Below are 17,768 nucleotides of genomic sequence, written 5' to 3' on the forward strand. Positions count from 1 at the left end.
GCAACTTGTTGAATTTGCAGGAAAAGAAGAATAAGAAACAAAAAGTGTAGAAGATTGTTATTTTTTCTTTTTCTTTTTCTTTTGCATTTGCATTTGCATTTGCATTTGAACATTAATTGTAGATATTAAGTTGAAAATACAGCAATATTATTGCTATCAATATTAATTGATGAAGAAAAAAAAATTATATTTGTGAAAATCTCTTTTGTTTTAAAAAAATTAAATGTATGGAAATTATAATAGAAAAAATAGAAAAAATAAAAAATAAAAAAAGAATACACAAAAACACTTAGCGCAAGTTTACTTTCTGTGCAGACACCCAAAGAAAGCAACAGTAACCTTTTATTCTTCTTCTTATTTTTCTTATTTTTTTTATTTTTTTTATTTTTTTTATTTAACAAGCTTTTGGTACATTTTAGGATTTTCTTTTTTAACAAGAAGGAAAATAAAATATCTAAACAAACAAAAGAAATAAATAAAACATAAGCCAAGGAATGATGAAATGCCCTTTTTTTTTTGACCAAATATATGGCAATAAAAACAGTCTTCAGAAACAATTTTGTCAAAAGTAAGTAAAATTTTTTTGAATAAAAATAATGGCAATACTAAAAAAATAAAAATATTAAACACTAAAATACCAAAAAAAAAAAAAAAAAGATTATCATTAGCCCCTCCTTCTAATACATTTCAGCATGATTAACTTATAAGATAGCATAGAGAATAATTATTCTCTATGCTATCCATTGACCCCCCCCACCTTATTGCCCCTCCCCATCTTTTCTTTGGCTAAACGTCTCTTTGTTTTTTTTTTTTCCCTCAACTTCTTTACGAGCCACTTCTGGTACCAATCAGTTACTTACTCACTCAAACACTCTCTCTTTACCCCTATCTAAAACTCCACAAAAGCTTAAATTCTATCCAGCAAACAACAATTATCTTTTGAATCTGTTTGATCTTTGCAGTATCTTTTATAATATTATCTTTTTTTTTTTTTTTTAAATCAGGTCATTATTATCATCTCTCATCAATTAAATCTTGTACAAATGTACTTTACTCTCATTTTTTTTTTTTGTTTTAGCCAATTCTTTCTTCTTCAATTCATCATGAGAAATTCTTTTAACCCTTAATATCAACAATCCTGTTTTACATTAACATTTACATGCATATATTCCTTTTTTTTTCCTCCCACTCCCCTCCTTATTTAAAACTGCCACTCTACCTTGGTTCAAACAATCAAGAAAATCTTAATTCTATTTGTCTTTTTCTTTATTATTTTTCAAATGCTTTTCGTATCCAATTATAGGTACTTATGTCATTAAACAAAGTCAATTCTAAAAAAAAATATATATAAAAAAAACGTATGTAACCGAACAAAAATATGCATTGTAGATTAATTATAGTATTCACAAATGTTTTAATCGTACTGATGATGGTACGGGGGGTATCCAGGGGGTCTAGGTAAGCCTGGTGGTTGTGGCGGACCGTATCCTCCCGGGTGTCCATAATGATGTTGGGGAGGCCCAGGGGGACCGCTAAGACTTTGCGGCGGTGGCGGCGGCAGTCCTGCATACCGATTCCCAGGACCTGTAGCATGACTCATTGGCGGCGAATATCCTGGAGCACCACCAGCTCCAACTACAGGTGGTGGAGGTGGTCCACCATGGTATGGAGCACCTGCAGCATGTCCAGGCCCGGTGGATGTGGTAGCGGCACCTTGTTGGCCATAATAGTATGGGTGACCTGAAGAAACCATAGGCGGCGATACTGACGGGCCACCATACCCCTTGGGTAAACTGCCATAACTGCCTCCCCCCCTTGGACTGCCACCACTACCATTCCCGTTACCTCCAGAATTGCTTCCTGTAGCACCCATTGGTGGCGGCGGCGGTGGTGGCATGTGTCCTGGCGGCGGGTATCCTCCATATGACATATGTGGGTGAGAGTGTTGAGGTGGTGGGGGGAGCTGCAACGGTGGGGGTTGATTTGGTGATGAGTAGTATGGAGGTGATGATGCAGTATGTTGTGCCCGAGGTGACTGTTGTGGTGGAGGAATTGAGCTACGCGGGTACCGGTAACCTGAAGAAGATGAGGAAGATGATGCAGATGGACCGTTACCCCCACCACCAGCAGATGATGAAGATGAAGATGAGTTCGAAGGGGTGGGATATGGCTGTGTGAGATAGTGAGGCCCTGATGGGGGTTGTAGTGGACCCAACCCAGATGACATTCCATGTGAAGGCTGCTGCTGCTGCTGGCCTGGGTATCCATGATATGATTGTTGTTGTTGATGTGGATGCTGGGGAATTTGTGGGGCATGTTGATGATGCAACAAAGGTGATGGCTGCGTGTGTTGTTGCTGCGGTGGTGGATGAAGGTGTCTATGATTATACGACGGAGATGAAGATTGTTTCTGAAGATTAAGCGGCATTGGAAGTGCTGGGCTTGGTGCTGACGATGAACTGTGAAAGGAAGGAAGAGCCGTTGTAGAGGTATTGCGCACAGGGTCAAACACGCTGCGGCGGTCACGATCAGTACGTTCCCATTCAGTGTCTTCGCGTCGTCTATATGGCGACAGTGGTTGTTGATTCTCCATAGGTCCTGGGGACCGCGGTCGGCCAGCAAAATTTAAATGTGGAAGAGATTGATGATGAGGTGGTGGCTGCTGAGCATATGGGTATTTAGGAGAAAGTCTTCCTGGGGAAATTGGAGGAAGATGTACTTGAGGGTGTTGTTGCTGCTGTTGCTGCTGTTGCTGTTGTTGTTGTTGTGTTATGGGTACTTGATTTGACCCGTTGCGATGAATAATAGCTGGGGTTGATGCGGCGGCAGCTGCAGCTGCAGATGCAACTTGTTTTGCGACCCGCGCCTTGTTTTCGTCACGGTCAGCCATGGCACTAACCAAGTCTCTGCTAGAGGCAATTGTATGAATGTTTTGTCCTGGGACTGGTGGTAATGGCACGGTTGAGCTGTAAACTTTTTGAGATTTGGGAATACGGCCACGACGAGTTTTCTTTTGTGGAGGAGGAGCAGTAGTAGAAGCAGTAGCATTTTGAGTGGAAGGAGCAGTAGGGGCAGTAGAAGGAGTAGCGGCTGGAAGAGCGGCAGTCAGAGGAGGTATGGGAGCAGCAACCGGGACAGATACTGGTACCACCAATGGAGAAGGAATAGGAGATGATAATTGTTTAGTTGGGGGTGGCTGATGAGAAATGTTTGAAGCTTGGGAAGACTGAGATTGTGATTTTTGTTCCTGAGAAACCAAATTATCATGGTGTTGGATTTGAACAATCATTGGGGTATCTGAAAGTGGTTCTGCAGAGCGTTTAGTCCCCCTAGGAGGAGAAGAAGGAGCAGAAAGAGGTTCTACCGACTTATTGCGACGGGATTTGCCGCGAGTGCGCACTTGCTTTTTAGGGAATGGAGGAATCGATGGTGGTTGTGGAGGTGGTTGTGGAGGTAGTTGTGATGGTGGAGAAGAAGAAGAGACGGGTGCAACATCTTCAAGGGGTATGCGAGAGGTATCAACATTTTCATTTTCAGAAAGTTCATCAGCATCTTCTTCATCATCATCACTACTTGAATCTTTTGATGCTAGAGTAGCCTCTACTAACTGTGGGAGCAAGTTATTATTACTATTATTATTAATATTAATATTATTGCTATGATTATTATTGTTATTAATAATAATATTATCATCATCTTCTCCTTCTTCATCATTAAATTCAACAATTTTCCCTGTGAGAATGCGAAGACTTGCGATATCCTGGTCGGCTTGTTCTTCGGTGAGACTTGCCGGGACTGGAGTTTTCAAAATGTTTGCAGCAATGTGTTGCATTGCTGTGATGCGGGCTTCTTGTGAGCAAACAAAGGAAGAGCCTTTATTATGGGGGTAGTCTGTATTGTGGTAGATTTTCCCCGACTTATCCTTGTCATAGGAGTAGGAGAGTGTTGTTAAATTGGCACGCGAATATTCATAGTTAATGGCGGAGATTTGGCGGTTAGTTTTATCAATCATGGACTGACGGAGACGGGCCATAGCGTCGTGAAAGCGGACCCAAATATTTGAGCGTTCTCCTCGTGTAGTTTTCGAAATCATATCTATACGGTACTTGCGCATGGCGTCTAGATATGCGACACGCGAAGCGTGGACCGAATCATATTGAGCCATAATATCTGGACTGGCACCTGCTGCGGAAGCTGCTGCAGAAAGAGATGCTGGAGTTGAGTCACGTTTAAGTGAATTTAAAACTAGTGTAGTTCTCGAGACATGAGCAGAGGCGTATAAAGACATGAGAAGTTTATAATCAGCAGCAAGTTCATCTTGAACAGATTTTATTTTTGCAGGGCCTAAAAAAAAACAAAAAAAAAGGGAAATATTATAAGATATTTGAGTTAGAATTATCGTTTTTTTATAATGAAAAATAAAATGAAATGAAATAAAATAAAAAATAAAATAAAATTAAATAAAATAAAATAAAATAAAAAAATAAAATGAAAAAGGATCATACCTAAAGGGTTAATTAAGTCATCGTCTTGAGAGGGTGGAGATGGGTCCACGGGGTCCTTTACAAGAGGCGGAGCGTCGCCGGCTTGACTAGTTGCTGGCGACATTTTGATAAAGAAGAGTGAGGAGGGAAAAAAAGTTCAGATTAAATTTGCAACTTGACAAGACTTTTAAAGAGGTTTATTATTTAACTGGAATAAATAAATAAATAAATAATAGCAGGTATAGTATATATAAATTTATTTTTTTTTATTTGGAGGGGATAGGTAAATAGGAAGGAAAGTATATGATGATGGCAATAAAAGTGGGTTTTTGGTGGTGGTGAAAGAAAAAAAAAAAAAAATTTTTGAGTGTTAAAAAAAAAAAAAATTAAAAAATTATAAAAAAAAAAAAAATTTTGGAATTTTTTTTTTCTGCATGTTTTTTTGGTACCAAAAACATTTTAAGGTGCGTGCCACGCGCCAACCTTAACCTGAGGCATCTCTGGAGCTAAGTTGACATTAGATCTAGATATATATATATAGAAAAGAGAGAAATTGTGTATATTTATGATGTTATATATATATATTGAATGAGATTTTTGATTCAATTAGTTAAATCTTTTTAATGCAATTTTTTTTTTTTTTGATTTTATTTTTTTTGAAATTTTCATAAAATGAATTTTTTTTTTTTTTTTTTTTGGCACGTTGATGATAAGTCGAGCCTATAGTTTTTGTTTATCTGCTCCAGATACGGCTGACAGTTGAGGCATAAGTACAAAAATAGAATGATAGACAACCATACTGAGCCATGTTGAGGGCTAGGGTTGAGCCTCATTAAAAAATAATTTCCTAAAAGAGAAACGAAAAAATTTTGGCTTGTCAAAAAAATTAAAAATTAAAAAATCAAATCTCAATTTTTTATTTTAATTTTTTTTTTTTTTTGATTTTTATTAAAAAATAAAAATAAAAAAAAAATCCTTCAAAAATATTCAATTTTTTTTAAATACTTACAATGGAATCAGTCCCTCAAGTACAGAAAATTGTTGACGGACTCGGCACTCAAGTCGACGCCCTTAAACCTCTCTTGGAAGATTTACTCACAGAAGACGTTGAAGACCTATCACCATTAGACCAAGCAAACCATTATGCTGCTATCACATATGCCTTAGACGCAGTTATTTTTGGTAAGTCATCTTTTTTTTTTTACTCTACTTTACTTTACTTTATAGTATATTTTATCTACTTGTATTTGTTCTAACACATTGTTAAGCATACTTGAAATCTATAGGTGCCGACCCAAAGAACCACCCAATTAGCACAGAACTTCAACGCGTCAAGGCCACAATGACACGCCTGGCAGCAGCCAAAAATAAGCCAGGAGAAGGATTATCAACTTCATCAATTCCATCTACAGAGCCTTCCCGACCACGGATAGATAAGGAAGCAGCTGCGCGGTTTGTCAAGCACTCACTGGGTACCGGAAGTAGTGGTGCAACAACAAACAAAAACAATTCAGATGCACAAGCTACTGAGTTTTTAAAGCAAATGTCACAGTCTATTGCTAGCAAGAAAAAATAAATTAAAAAAAAAAAACCAAAAAAGTTATACACTCTGCCAATCATACTCGAGTCCCGGTGACGACGGTACGTTAGCCTAGCAGTTTGTCTCATCATGTGATTTTAAACCTCGGCTTGTATTTGGTCACGTGCACTTTATCATTTTCCTACTGATTTCATGGATTTTTTTTTTCTGTGCTTCTCCACCAAAACTTTTTTTTTTTTTAAAGAAAAAGAATCCCACCTCCCTCTTTTTTTTTTTTTTTTTTCCCCCTCACTTTTGTTTCTTCTTCTTCGTCTTCTTTTTTTGATTTTTTGATTTACCCTTTTTTTTTTATATCATCAACCTTATATAAACCTTCTGTGACTATTTAATTACTGTATAATTCATATACTCAACTTGAATCTTATCAATCGCTCCAGTAAAATGACTATTGTGTCCTCAGTCGGCACGTTTCTTAAGCGCCACCGCCGCAAACTGCTTGTCTCGGCCGGCATCGTGGCTTCAGGTTACTTGGCCATTGATTATCTTAAGAATAAGTTTTTTGAGCTTCAAGATCGACTTGCCAGTGAGCGTACTGCTAAAGAAAAGTAAGTCTTTTAATGTAGTTTCAATACTTTGTTTATATTTATGATTAATTATTATTATTTTTTTTTTTTATTTTTTTATGGCTCGTTTTTCTAACTCAATTCATAGTTTGAGACGAAGATTTGATCAGAACCAAGAGGATGCAACATTCACAATCATGGCGTTATTACCAGGATTATCCGCAGACATTATTGACGCATATCCAGTTGAAAGTATCACTCAACAACTGCAACAAAAACGCTCGGCAGCAAGTCGGTCAGTAGTATCAGCAGAGGGAGCCCCTTCAGAAACTGGATCCGAAAGTGTGGCCGGTGCTATGGCCCCAACAACAACTACAGTGGAAGGAGAAGCATCTGCGGTACTTGTAGAAACTCGTCCACGAGCATCGAAATCGCAACTGTGGCAGGAACTTAAGATTGAAGGTATGTGGGGGGTGATTGTGGAGGGGAAGAAAAAAAAGAAGAAGAAGAAAAGAAAGAGGGGAGTGGGAACCCTCTTTTTAAACAGACTCATTATCGGACACAACCGAAATTAACCTTTTACTTTTTTTTTTTTTTTTTTTTTTTGTTCTTTTAGCAATTGCGCGATTGTTTACGTTAATCTATTCTACGGCCCTTCTTGTTTTCTTGACTCGTGTGCAGCTTAATATTCTCGGAAGAAAGAACTATGTTGTTTCTGTGATTGAACTTGCAGACTCACGGAGACCCACAGGAGGATCTGGTGAGAGTAGCAGCGATGGAGAAGTTGAAGAAGATGCAGATGAAAGAGCAGAAAGAGAGGCTGCAACAAACAGACTTTACCTCATGTTTTCCTGGTGGCTTCTAAACCGAGGCTGGCTAGTACTAAAGGAGCAAGTGACGACTGCCGTTGAGCGGGTATTCGGACCGTAAGTATAAAACGATTAAAATTCTTTACGAACACAAAGGATTAATGATTTCTTTTTTTTTTTTTTTTTTTTTTTTTTTTTTTTTTGTTAGAATCAATCCGCGTGCCGACTTAACGCTGGAAAAGCTTTCGGAACTTATTGGCCAAGTGCAGTATTTGATTGATTATCCGTTTGATTCTACGGTAGCTCAAAAGTAAGTAATTAAGGTCAAGAACGGTTTTTGATAAATTTGCGATTATTAATACTAACGAAATATTTTTTTTTTTTTTTTTTTTTTTTTCTCATTATTATAACTAGCTTTTTGCATAACTTGATACCCCCAGAAGAATTAGAAACTTATGTGTTGGCACAAGCTCAACAAGATCCAAGTGCTGAAACGGAAGAACTTGCGCCTGGGTTGCGTGAATTGTTGGATGAAACTGCAGATTTGGTTGAGTCACCAAATGCTGGTGAGGTGATTAAACGATTGGTTCATACAGGACTTTCTATATCAGTGAGCAAGATTTCACAGTTATACCCAGTTGAAGAAGTTAAAGAAGAAGATGAAGAAGAAGAAAAGAAATTGGAAGAGAAAGAAGAGGAAGAAAAGGAGAATGATGAAGATGAAAAAGAAGAAAATAGAAAAGAAATCTCACCGGCAACTGTTAAACTGGCAAGTATTTTGGCCAACATTTCTAAACAAGCTCATGGGGTTGGGGCCGGAACACCTTTAGAACCTAGTGAGTATGTGACCGCTATGGCCAATGTTCCGGACTTGAATGCCTTTTCTGCGGTTGTTTATTCCAACTTTGACTGGCGAGAATTAGACAGCAAGTAATTCATATATATATGTAAGTTACTAGAGATTTTTTTTTTTTGTATACTTTTAAAAAAAAAATTTATATTTATATTTTATTTTATTTTATTTATTTCATTTTTATTATTTTCATAAAGTCATTAAATTCATTAAAAAAAAACCAGTTATACATAAAAAGAGAGAGAGTGAGAGAAATTTTCACCACCCTCAAATAAAACGATCATGACAATGACGACATTTATATCCACAGGATATAAATAAATATCGGGATAAAAAAAAATTATAGCGTCTTTAAAGGTACGAAGCCACGAGAACCTTGAAACGCTCCAGAGCAACAGCGGGGCTCAGCCCCCTATTTTGACGCCATGCGCTTTCTGCGTTCAACGCAATTGCCTCGACGCGGTGGCGGACAAAATGCTCATGCCAGTGGCGCACAGGAACATTGCGCCAGCCAGTAAAGTCACCGTAAAGGCCCTGAAGATAAAGACCGAAAAGCAGGCGCTGTTGGTCTTGAGGGATGGAGGCGAAAGCCGGATTAGACATTGAGATTTGGGCTAGCAAGGCTGGGTCCAGGGTTGGTGGGGTGGGGCCTAAAGAGGAGGAGGAGGAAGGTTGTGTAGAAGAAGAAGAAGAAGAAGAAGAATCAGGGAGAGGGGGAGAAACAGGAGAGGAAAGAGAAACAGTTGCATGGTCTTGGAAGGCATAGGTAGATGAAGGAGAAGGAGCAGAGTGTTTTCGAGCAGTGGCGGCTGCACTTGAAGTTGAGACTGAAATTCTGCGTGGATGATCATCATAGACAGTTGGGGTTCGTAAACTCATAGCTAGAGTTGGGGAGAGGGGAGTTTCAAGACAGCTGGGGTTTTTATGGGTGTATGAAGAGGAGGAAGAGGATGAAGATGAGGATGCATAAAAGTGGTGTGATTTAGGGGGGCCAGTAGAACCTCGTGCAGAGGTCAAGGAGTAATCAGACTTAAGTCCTGGTGGTAGGATTTTAGGATCAGCACCACGAACGATACTTGCAGAAATTGCACGTACCCCAGATGAAGCTGATCTTGAGTGTGTGTAAGATGGTGATGGTGATGATGATGATAAAGTTGATGATGGTGATGTTAAAGTTGATGCAGTGTGGTTATGCTGGTGGTGATGATGATGCAGTATAGGAGAATTAGTGGCCGTGTTGACGTGCGGCTCGGGGAAATAGTGCAAATTAGCGTCAGGCGAAGCTGCAGGGGTTGGTGGAAGTTTATGACTATGTCTTGAGACTGAGGAGGATGTTCTTTTATGATGTTGATGTTGACGTTGATGTTGATATTGATTATGGGTTGAGGGGGAAGAAACATCTTGGAATGTTGGTGGAGAGTTATTTATAAGGGCATCCGGAGCAAATATTGATAGTTGTTTGTTTGTTCTGGATGATGAAGATAATGAAGAAGATGAAGTAGAAGATGATAATGATGATGAATGTTGTGAATTATGTGAATGATTGTGAGAACCTGCGATGGATGAATGAGTGCGCGCATGGCGGGACGGACGCACGGAGGATGAGGAAGATGCCAGAGACCAGGAAGAATGAAGAGAAGAAGTTGATGGCATATGTGAAGGTTTCTGGTGGTGATTAGAGGAGGAAGAAGAATTTGAAGAAGAATTTGAAGAAGAGTTTGAAGAAGTTCCCTGAACATTTGAACGGGATTTTCTATGAGATTTGTGAGAAGATGAAGAAGTTAAAGACTGAGAGTCTGAAGATGAAGTGGATGGACCAAAAAAGTCAGGATGACAAGATTGTGGAGGGGAAGGTAAGGAGTTAAATTGTGACCTTGGAAGAATATAATTTGACATGATGATGATGATGATGATGATGATGATATATTGGAAAAGAAGAAGAAAAAAGATTAAAAATTTTATTTATATATATATAGTAAAGGAATAAAAATGAATTTTTTTTTTTTGAAAATAGAAATTTATAAAAAAAAAAAAATTATAAAAAAGCTGGGTTATTTCGAGGTTTTTATATTTTTGTTTAGAAAATATATGTGTGTGTGTATAAAGCAGACATATATATTTTATTTTTTTAATTTTTTTAATTTTTTTATTTTTTTTTTTCTGCAGACGTCAAAATAAAAATAAATAATTCTAAAATATATATATATATCCACAATATAATAATAATAATGAAGAAAGAAGATTATGATTATGATGGTATTAAAAGATTGTTATTATTATTTTTTTTTTCTATTACTATTATTTACCATTATAATTATTACTATTATAGCCTATGTGGGAAATCAAAAGAATTATGTCCATTGCAGCAGTCCAAACCAGGTAATATCGTTATCATTATTTTCATTATATTCTCATCATCTTCATCTTCTTCTTCTTCTTCTTCTTCTTCTTATTTTTATTTTTATTCTGCATCTATCGGGGGAGTTTTTTTTTTTTCTTTTTTAAATCATTTTAAGAAATTTAGTTTTAAAAGATTTTGAAAAACCACTCAAAAAAAAATTTAAAATAATAATCCATATATTAATATATTATAAATATAACTGTAAAAAAAAAAAAAAAGATTTATATAGTACCGAAAGAACAAAATACTGTGGATGCGTGTTCTAAACATTTTTCCTTCTTCTTTTCATTATCTTCTTCTTCTTCTTCTTTATTATTATTATTATTATTATTCTTCTTCTTCTTCTTTACTATTTTTCCCAAAAATAATTAAATAAAGAATAAAAAAAAATTATATCTGAAAACTATCAAAGTTGTGGATATTTTTATTTTTTAATTTTTATTTTTAATTTTTAATTTTTATTTATTTCATAAAATTCTGTTAAGGGCGGAAGCCAGTTTTGAGCTGTCAAAATGTTGAAAATATAATTATTATTAAATTATTACATAATACAATTACAATTATAACTAATTATTATTATTATTATTATTATTATTATTATTATTATAAAAATTTGATAATTAACATCTATCAAATCATTTTTTTAAACTACTCCTCCTTTAAAAAAAAAAAAAAAAGTACAAAAAGCCTAAAAAACTTTCGCTTAATGCAGTGCAGCTTAAATAAATAAATAAATAAAATAGGAAAATATGAAAATATGAAAATATATTTGAAAATACTAGTTTTTTTTTAATTCTCACCACCACCCCCCTAATAAACTTATTTAACTTGTACCTTTAAAATCCCTTTTTATAATCAATTTAGAAACTCGGCTACATGCTTGGTGTTACATCTAAACTCTAAAAAAAAAAAAAAACTACTTTCTCAATAATGATGATGATGACGATGGTGATGGTGATGTACTTAGTATCCCACTTGTAACTGAAACTTCCAACCCTTCTACTACTTCTGGTTTACCCATTCCACTCTTAACATAATGCTCAACAAGTTCAGGAGGTCCATGGAAATGAGTCCGACCCCATGCAACATACCATCCAGCTGCAATCGCGAAAAACCCTCCAAACACGGCACTCGCATAATTCATAGTGCCCGCAGTCACTGGTACACTTACAGGCATACTAAAAAGTACCATGGCAAGACATATCCAACAAATAGTCACCCAATTAGCCAAAGGCCCCCAAAATCTTCCAAGTTTCAACGGAGCATGAGCTAACGCATGACGAGACCGGAAAAGTGAAATGGCAACAGGTAACCCATAAGAAGCTGAAAGACAAATGGTAGCAGATCCCATAAATGCATCAAACGCAGCTCGAGACCCAAAATAAACTAACCCAAGACTAGCACACACAGCCGTAGACAAAAACAACCCGCCAACTGGAACACCATCATAAACTCGAGCCCATCTATGAGACCCAGGAATTGCTCCATCACGAGCAAATGCATATGTTCCACGAGATGCCGCTGTCAAAGACCCAACTCCAGCAAATACAATGGTTCCTTGTAAAAGTCCCAAAAGCATTTGTGCACGAACTGGCGACCCAGTGACCATCAAAAACATGGGCGTCACAGGCATGTCATTTGCTGCAAGTAATTGCGCAATCCGGTCAGTGGGCAAAACAGCCAACACTGGAATTAAAAAAATAACTCCAGTAAGTCCAGCAGCAACTACAGATAAAATCATGCCCTTGGGAACTTCCCGTTCAGGAGATTGTACTTCTTCACACATTGATGCTACCATACCATATCCAGTTAAAGTATAAGCAGCTTGTAACGAGCCCACAAGAAGCCCGATTGGTGCGGGCCATCCTGATAAGCTAGAGTCAAAGTGAGTAAAAATAACCTTAGGAGCATTAACTTCAGGAGCCCAAGCTAGTAAGCAAGCTCCGACCACTACGACTGTTGTGGCAGTCCAATAAATGCAAACAGTGTTTAATGCAGCCAAATGATGGTTAGCCAAAAGAGCATTAGCAAGTGCACAAGCACCCAAAACCCCCCAAAAGGCCAATACCGTGGCTAATGCACTGGGCTCCCAGTCAGGGAAAAATAAAGACCCGGATGATAAGAGAAGTTGAGCACCGGAAAAACAAATGGAAGTTGTTACGGTCCAGTTCCCTACAAGTGTAAGCCAGCCAGCAGTCCACGAGGCAAGTGGGGCCCATTTGTGGGGGGCCAACATTGCAGACCACTTTTGGCAAGAGTTAGCAAAGAATGATGAGGGGTTTGAAGGAATAAAATAAAAAATAAAAATAAAAAATAAAAAATAAAAAATAAAAAAAATAAGAACCCAACAAATAACTTACATAGTATACACCACCAGAAGTGGGGAAGACAGAGCCTAAAAATGAGTTAAAATGTTGTAAAAATTGATTTTGGGAAGAAAGGAAGGATTTTTTCAAATAAATAAAAAAAATAAAAAACTCACAAATCTCTGCTAAAGATGCTGCAATACAAACAGATACAAGCGATACTCCAACCCATCCCCAAAAGATTCCTGCGTGCTGTCCGTCTGTTAGACCAATGGCCATAGTTGAACTTAAGCCTGTAGGTACTCCCTATTGATGTTAGTTTTTAATTTTCAAAATCATTTTATTCCTTTACTATAGATGTAAACTTCAAATAAAAATTAAAAAAAAAAAATTAAAAAAACAATTAAAAAAAAATTTGCTTACCATGATTGCAAAGCTTAAGCCCAAAATTGACATCATGGATAACCGCCGAGGAAGTTCTTGTGCATATCCAAGATCAGCAAGCTGAGTCTCAGATGTGATTCCTGCTCCGGAAGTTGATCTAACTAGAGGAACCAGATCGTCATCATCAAAAGTACTATAACTAGGCATAGTTTAAAAAAGAAAGAAAGAAAAAATAAAGAGAGAATAGTCAAAAAAAAAAAAATTGTTGTTATTGTTGTTGTTGTTGATGGTTCAAGATTAAAAAAAAAAGGGTTGGTCATACGGACATATATATAAAATAAAATAAAATAAAAAATTCATTTTCATATCTACAACATAACGCTTATCTCTCATATATTCAAAGTCCCACTCTAAAAAATAAAAAAATAAAAAAAAAACCCTCCTTCATTAACCACCACCAGGAAACTCCTTGCGGTACTTTTTTTTTTATATATATTTTTATTATTTTTTTACTTTTGATAAATATTATTTACAAATCTTGATATCAATCAATCAATCAATCCTCATCGTCGACCATCTCCTCCAAACGGTCCAGTATCTTCAACCCCGTAGTGCTCAGCCAAATGCTCAGGAAGAGGATCATGACCACGGAAAACTGCTCCATCATCACGACTGGCAAATGCTTTATGGCCTCCCAATTCTCCTCGTAGCTCACGCTCTGCTCGTCTTTCCTCACGCACGCGAGCCCTTGCAGCTTTACGTTTATCTTTTCTAGAAGTCCATGCTTCATCATAAGCAAATGTCTCCTCTTCTCCTTCTCCTTTACCTTCTTCTTCACCTTCCCCTTCACCTTCCTCTTCCTCTGACTTGGTCTTGCCTGATAAAAATTGCTCTAACTTTTCTTGAGCCCCAGCCTTGACGACCCGCGTTTTGGCCCCAAGCACCCATAAGTCACCTCCAGATGCTTTGCGTGCATCATGGTACGCTTGCTTGCCAAACGACCGTGGCACTATCCATTCTTCCATCGCTCCGCGTTCCGAGCACACGTGCATCACCACGTGCCCGTCCCGCTTCTGCGGTGCACGCATGATCCGGCTTTCGGGCTCTCCTCTTGTTATCCCAGCCTCTTCAGGCTCTCGCATCACAGATAAATAACTAAACACAGCAGTTTCGTATGACCGTGCATGTGGCCGACCACTGCCGGCTAACCCACGACCATCCTTTGCTCGTCCTGTAGCCTTACCAGCCCATTTCGCAGCAAGGAAAACTCCCTTCTTAAGTTCCTGAGAAAACTTGGGCCGCTGTACAATTTGTCCAAACCGACACCAGTTGAATTTCGCAGACGTGTCGCGTGTCCGGGCCTGGATCCCAATTTGCAACGGACACTTGTTAAGGTGGGTGCATGGCGCAAGCACTTGTAGGTTATACGAACCAGTAGAAGAAGAAGAAGAAGAAGACCCACTCGACTCTTCAACAACATCGTACTCAGCCAAAAGCTCTGGTGGAAGATCAAGCTCTGAAATCTCCTCAGAACTTAGTTCACGCTCCTCCGTAGTAGCATCCACAGGCCGTAATCGTTTACCTCCCTTCCATGGCCGTGCCGCTGGCTTCCCAACCTCAACATCATAATTCTCAGGACGAAACATAACTTGACGAGCTCGAGCTACTGCCTCTGCTCCATGAGGATCACCACGTTCCACAAACACAAGAGCACCCCCAGGAGCAAGAAGACCAAGCAACTGCTCTGTTCGCTCGTCCACAGAGTCTGGGAACCGCGCATCGCCTCGGTACAGCTGGTGAGTAGCCACAATCAAATCATATTTCCTCGAATTAGCCATTTCTCCTGCAGGGTTTACAGGCACTTGTTGAGTGATTTTCGTAATGGTAGAATACTCCACAGTCCGTCCCTCTCCTCGCTCCAAATCAGCAAGCTCTTGGGCCGCACGAGTCTCCTCAAGTTCCGCCATCGACTCCTCCGCAGCCTCCCGAGGCAAGTGCACAAACTCAAGAACCTCTTTAGCTTGACTCCCAAGAACCTCCCGTGCTCGCTTTGCCATATACGGGTGACCAATAATAACAGCCGTTTTGCGGCTAGGTCCAAACCCTGGGTCCCGTGAAAACACCTCGTTAATTACAGCCATTCCGGTTGCTGGTCCAAACCCAATATCCAAAACACGTTCTGGCCGCCATTCCTTGGGCACGTTTTTGTGTCCGGCCTTGCGTAACCGCTCCAGATTTGCATCCATCCGTCGCTTCGTCTCTGAAACAGCTGCAAAAATGCTGGCATAATTTTGTAAAAATACACCTGCCATGTGTGCATCCACATCCAGAGGGTCATCCGTAGGTCGATGAAACCCTCCAGATGTGGTCTCCTTGGTTCGCCGAGGTGTTTCCTTGTTGGTGATGCCAGGCTTGAATCGAGACCCAGTGTTGAGCTCGACGTAATATTGAGCAGCTCTCTCACGCACTTTCTGAGGGTTATGACCGCTGTGGCGTAACAGCGAATCGTTGATGGTGGTGGCCATGCGCATCGGCACTCGCAGTGTGGTACCCTGGTGTGCGTGGCCGGCCAAAGTGCGTGGATCAAACCTAGATTTAGCACCGGCCGATCGGTCACCAAGAACCTTTGATCCAGGCTTCTCACGCTCTACAAAGCGCTCCGTTTGAAACGCCTCAAGAGGAACTACTCGCACTTTTTCGGATGCTGCAGCAGGCTCAGCCAATATGTCCAAGGAAGAGTCTTCCTGTTGTTGTTGTTGCTCAGGCTCAACAAGCTTCCCAAAAGTCTCGGGTACTCGACGATGCGCATAATGAAGTCTAGTTGCACGACCTACAGAATCTTCAGAAGAATAAATCAGCCCTGTACCGTGGAATCCACGACGCGCCGGTTGCGTAAAACAAATGCCTCGCTTGGCTATAGTCGAGAGCATCTTTAATGTCAGTTGTAGTTGTTGAAATGTGTGTGTGTGTGTGTAGTGAAAAATAAAAAAAAAATTTTTTGTGCGTGCGGCAGTCAATAAAAAGCCTACTATTTGCAATCACCACTACCACCACCACCATTTTTTTTTTCTTTCTTACTACACTACCCAAAACAAAAATAAAAAATAAAAAATAAATCTCAACCTAACTCATCCTAAAACCATGCCCAAAATCTTGTGTCTCCACGGCTTTGTCCAAAACGGCTCTGTTTTCGCCAAAAAGTCCAGCGCTCTGCGTAAGGCTCTCGCCAAAGCCGGCTATGAAACTGTTTACTTGACAGCTCCTGTCAAAATTGATACCGCAGATTTGCCCTTTGAGCCAACTACCCTCGGAGGCGAATCAGGTAATGATGCCGCCGTCGACGCGTTCCGTTCTTGGTGGCCTGCCAACGAGCAAAAAGACGACTACTATACTCTTGACCAGGCTTTTGCTTGTGTTAAGCAATCTGTTCAAGAAAATGGTCCCTACGATGGTGTACTTGGATTCTCGCAAGGCGCAGGGTTTGCCGGTATTCTTTGTACAGTCATCCACAAGTTGCACGAGCTTGTGCCCGAACAGGCCGGATCTGAAGAGTACAAGCAAAAAAATATTCCTCTTAAGTTTGGCATTTTTTACTCTGGGTTCCGTGTCAAGCCCGATGCTTTGCAACATTTTTACACGCCACCAATTAGCACCCCGTCACTGCATATTCTTGGTGCTCTCGACACAGTAGTTTCAGAAGAACGATCAATGGCTCTGTATAATGCTTGTTCTCCGGAATCCCGTACGCTGCTAACTCACCCGGGTGGCCATTTTGTTCCTAATTCAAAGCCCATGGTGGCTTCAGTCGTCAACTTTATTACGACCCAGCCTGCTAATGATGTACCTGAAAATACATCTGAAAAAACTCCTGCTGCTGCTCCTTCTGAAGATTGGAGTCTGTTTGATAAGATTGGTCAGGCGTGATTTAGAAATTTGAATAATATAAAACCATAGACTTTTCTTCTACATTAATTAATTCACTATTCTTGGTTACTATCTTTGAAAGATAAACTTGAATTGTTTAGTTTCTTTTTTTTAAAAATTTTTACTTTGCCTTTGAATTTGTCTACGACAAGTCCTTACCTACAAACTCAACGTTTTTAAGCTAGCCAGTCATGAGCTAATTTAATTGACAGCCGATGTTGAAATAGGAAATCATCAACCCTTCATCTATTCATTCATTATAGCATCTGTAATTCCATAAAATCAAACTACATAACTTATTCACTCAAAAGTCTAATTTCTAACATCCAATAAGCCTTATCAAAGCCTCCGAATCGCCGTCATTGTTACGCCTTCGTTGCCAGCAGTTAAAACCTGTCACCGGAAAAACTAGGAGCTGCAGAAAAGGAAAAACTTGCAAACCTCAATACGGCTGAGGCCACGGCTGCTGCCAACACAGCCAAACAACCCAGCAAAGATTTGCCA

General features: G+C 39.1%; 7 protein-coding genes across 7 annotated transcripts; 3 read left to right on the plus strand and 4 right to left on the minus strand.

The window, feature by feature from the left end:
• Positions 1 to 1,414: 1,414 nt before the first annotated feature.
• Positions 1,415 to 4,608, minus strand: SAPINGB_P004085 (uncharacterized protein; the record flags this gene model as incomplete). Its single annotated transcript, XM_031998800.1, has 2 exons — positions 1,415 to 4,344; positions 4,506 to 4,608. The coding sequence occupies 2 exons, from the start codon at positions 4,606 to 4,608 to the stop codon at positions 1,415 to 1,417; spliced, it is 3,033 nt and encodes a 1,010-aa protein (XP_031854691.1).
• Positions 4,609 to 5,494: 886 nt separating this feature from the next.
• SAPINGB_P004086 (uncharacterized protein) lies at positions 5,495 to 6,060 on the plus strand (the record flags this gene model as incomplete). Its single annotated transcript, XM_031998801.1, has 2 exons — positions 5,495 to 5,666; positions 5,753 to 6,060. 2 exons carry the CDS (start codon positions 5,495 to 5,497, stop codon positions 6,058 to 6,060), a joined length of 480 nt encoding a protein of 159 aa, XP_031854692.1.
• A 405-nt stretch (positions 6,061 to 6,465) lies between these two features.
• Positions 6,466 to 8,330, plus strand: SAPINGB_P004087 (uncharacterized protein; the record flags this gene model as incomplete). The annotated part of the gene is made up of 5 exons (XM_031998802.1): positions 6,466 to 6,629; positions 6,736 to 7,049; positions 7,204 to 7,513; positions 7,605 to 7,706; positions 7,811 to 8,330. The coding sequence occupies 5 exons, from the start codon at positions 6,466 to 6,468 to the stop codon at positions 8,328 to 8,330; spliced, it is 1,410 nt and encodes a 469-aa protein (XP_031854693.1).
• A 270-nt stretch (positions 8,331 to 8,600) lies between these two features.
• Positions 8,601 to 10,145, minus strand: SAPINGB_P004088 (uncharacterized protein; the record flags this gene model as incomplete). Its single annotated transcript, XM_031998803.1, has 1 exon — positions 8,601 to 10,145. The coding sequence occupies one exon, from the start codon at positions 10,143 to 10,145 to the stop codon at positions 8,601 to 8,603; it is 1,545 nt and encodes a 514-aa protein (XP_031854694.1).
• A 1,421-nt stretch (positions 10,146 to 11,566) lies between these two features.
• On the minus strand, positions 11,567 to 13,547 carry SAPINGB_P004089 (uncharacterized protein; the record flags this gene model as incomplete). The annotated part of the gene is made up of 4 exons (XM_031998804.1): positions 11,567 to 12,895; positions 13,011 to 13,045; positions 13,133 to 13,262; positions 13,380 to 13,547. The coding sequence occupies 4 exons, from the start codon at positions 13,545 to 13,547 to the stop codon at positions 11,567 to 11,569; spliced, it is 1,662 nt and encodes a 553-aa protein (XP_031854695.1).
• A 356-nt stretch (positions 13,548 to 13,903) lies between these two features.
• Positions 13,904 to 16,270, minus strand: SAPINGB_P004090 (uncharacterized protein; the record flags this gene model as incomplete). Its single annotated transcript, XM_031998805.1, has 1 exon — positions 13,904 to 16,270. One exon carries the CDS (start codon positions 16,268 to 16,270, stop codon positions 13,904 to 13,906), a length of 2,367 nt encoding a protein of 788 aa, XP_031854696.1.
• A 211-nt stretch (positions 16,271 to 16,481) lies between these two features.
• Positions 16,482 to 17,264, plus strand: SAPINGB_P004091 (uncharacterized protein; the record flags this gene model as incomplete). The annotated part of the gene is made up of 1 exon (XM_031998806.1): positions 16,482 to 17,264. One exon carries the CDS (start codon positions 16,482 to 16,484, stop codon positions 17,262 to 17,264), a length of 783 nt encoding a protein of 260 aa, XP_031854697.1.
• Positions 17,265 to 17,768: the final 504 nt, after the last annotated feature.

The sequence above is a fragment of the Magnusiomyces paraingens genome, assembly GCF_902498895.1.
Source record: "Magnusiomyces paraingens strain CBS 517.90 genome assembly, contig: contig3, whole genome shotgun sequence".
NCBI lineage: Eukaryota > Fungi > Ascomycota > Dipodascomycetes > Dipodascales > Dipodascaceae > Magnusiomyces > Magnusiomyces paraingens.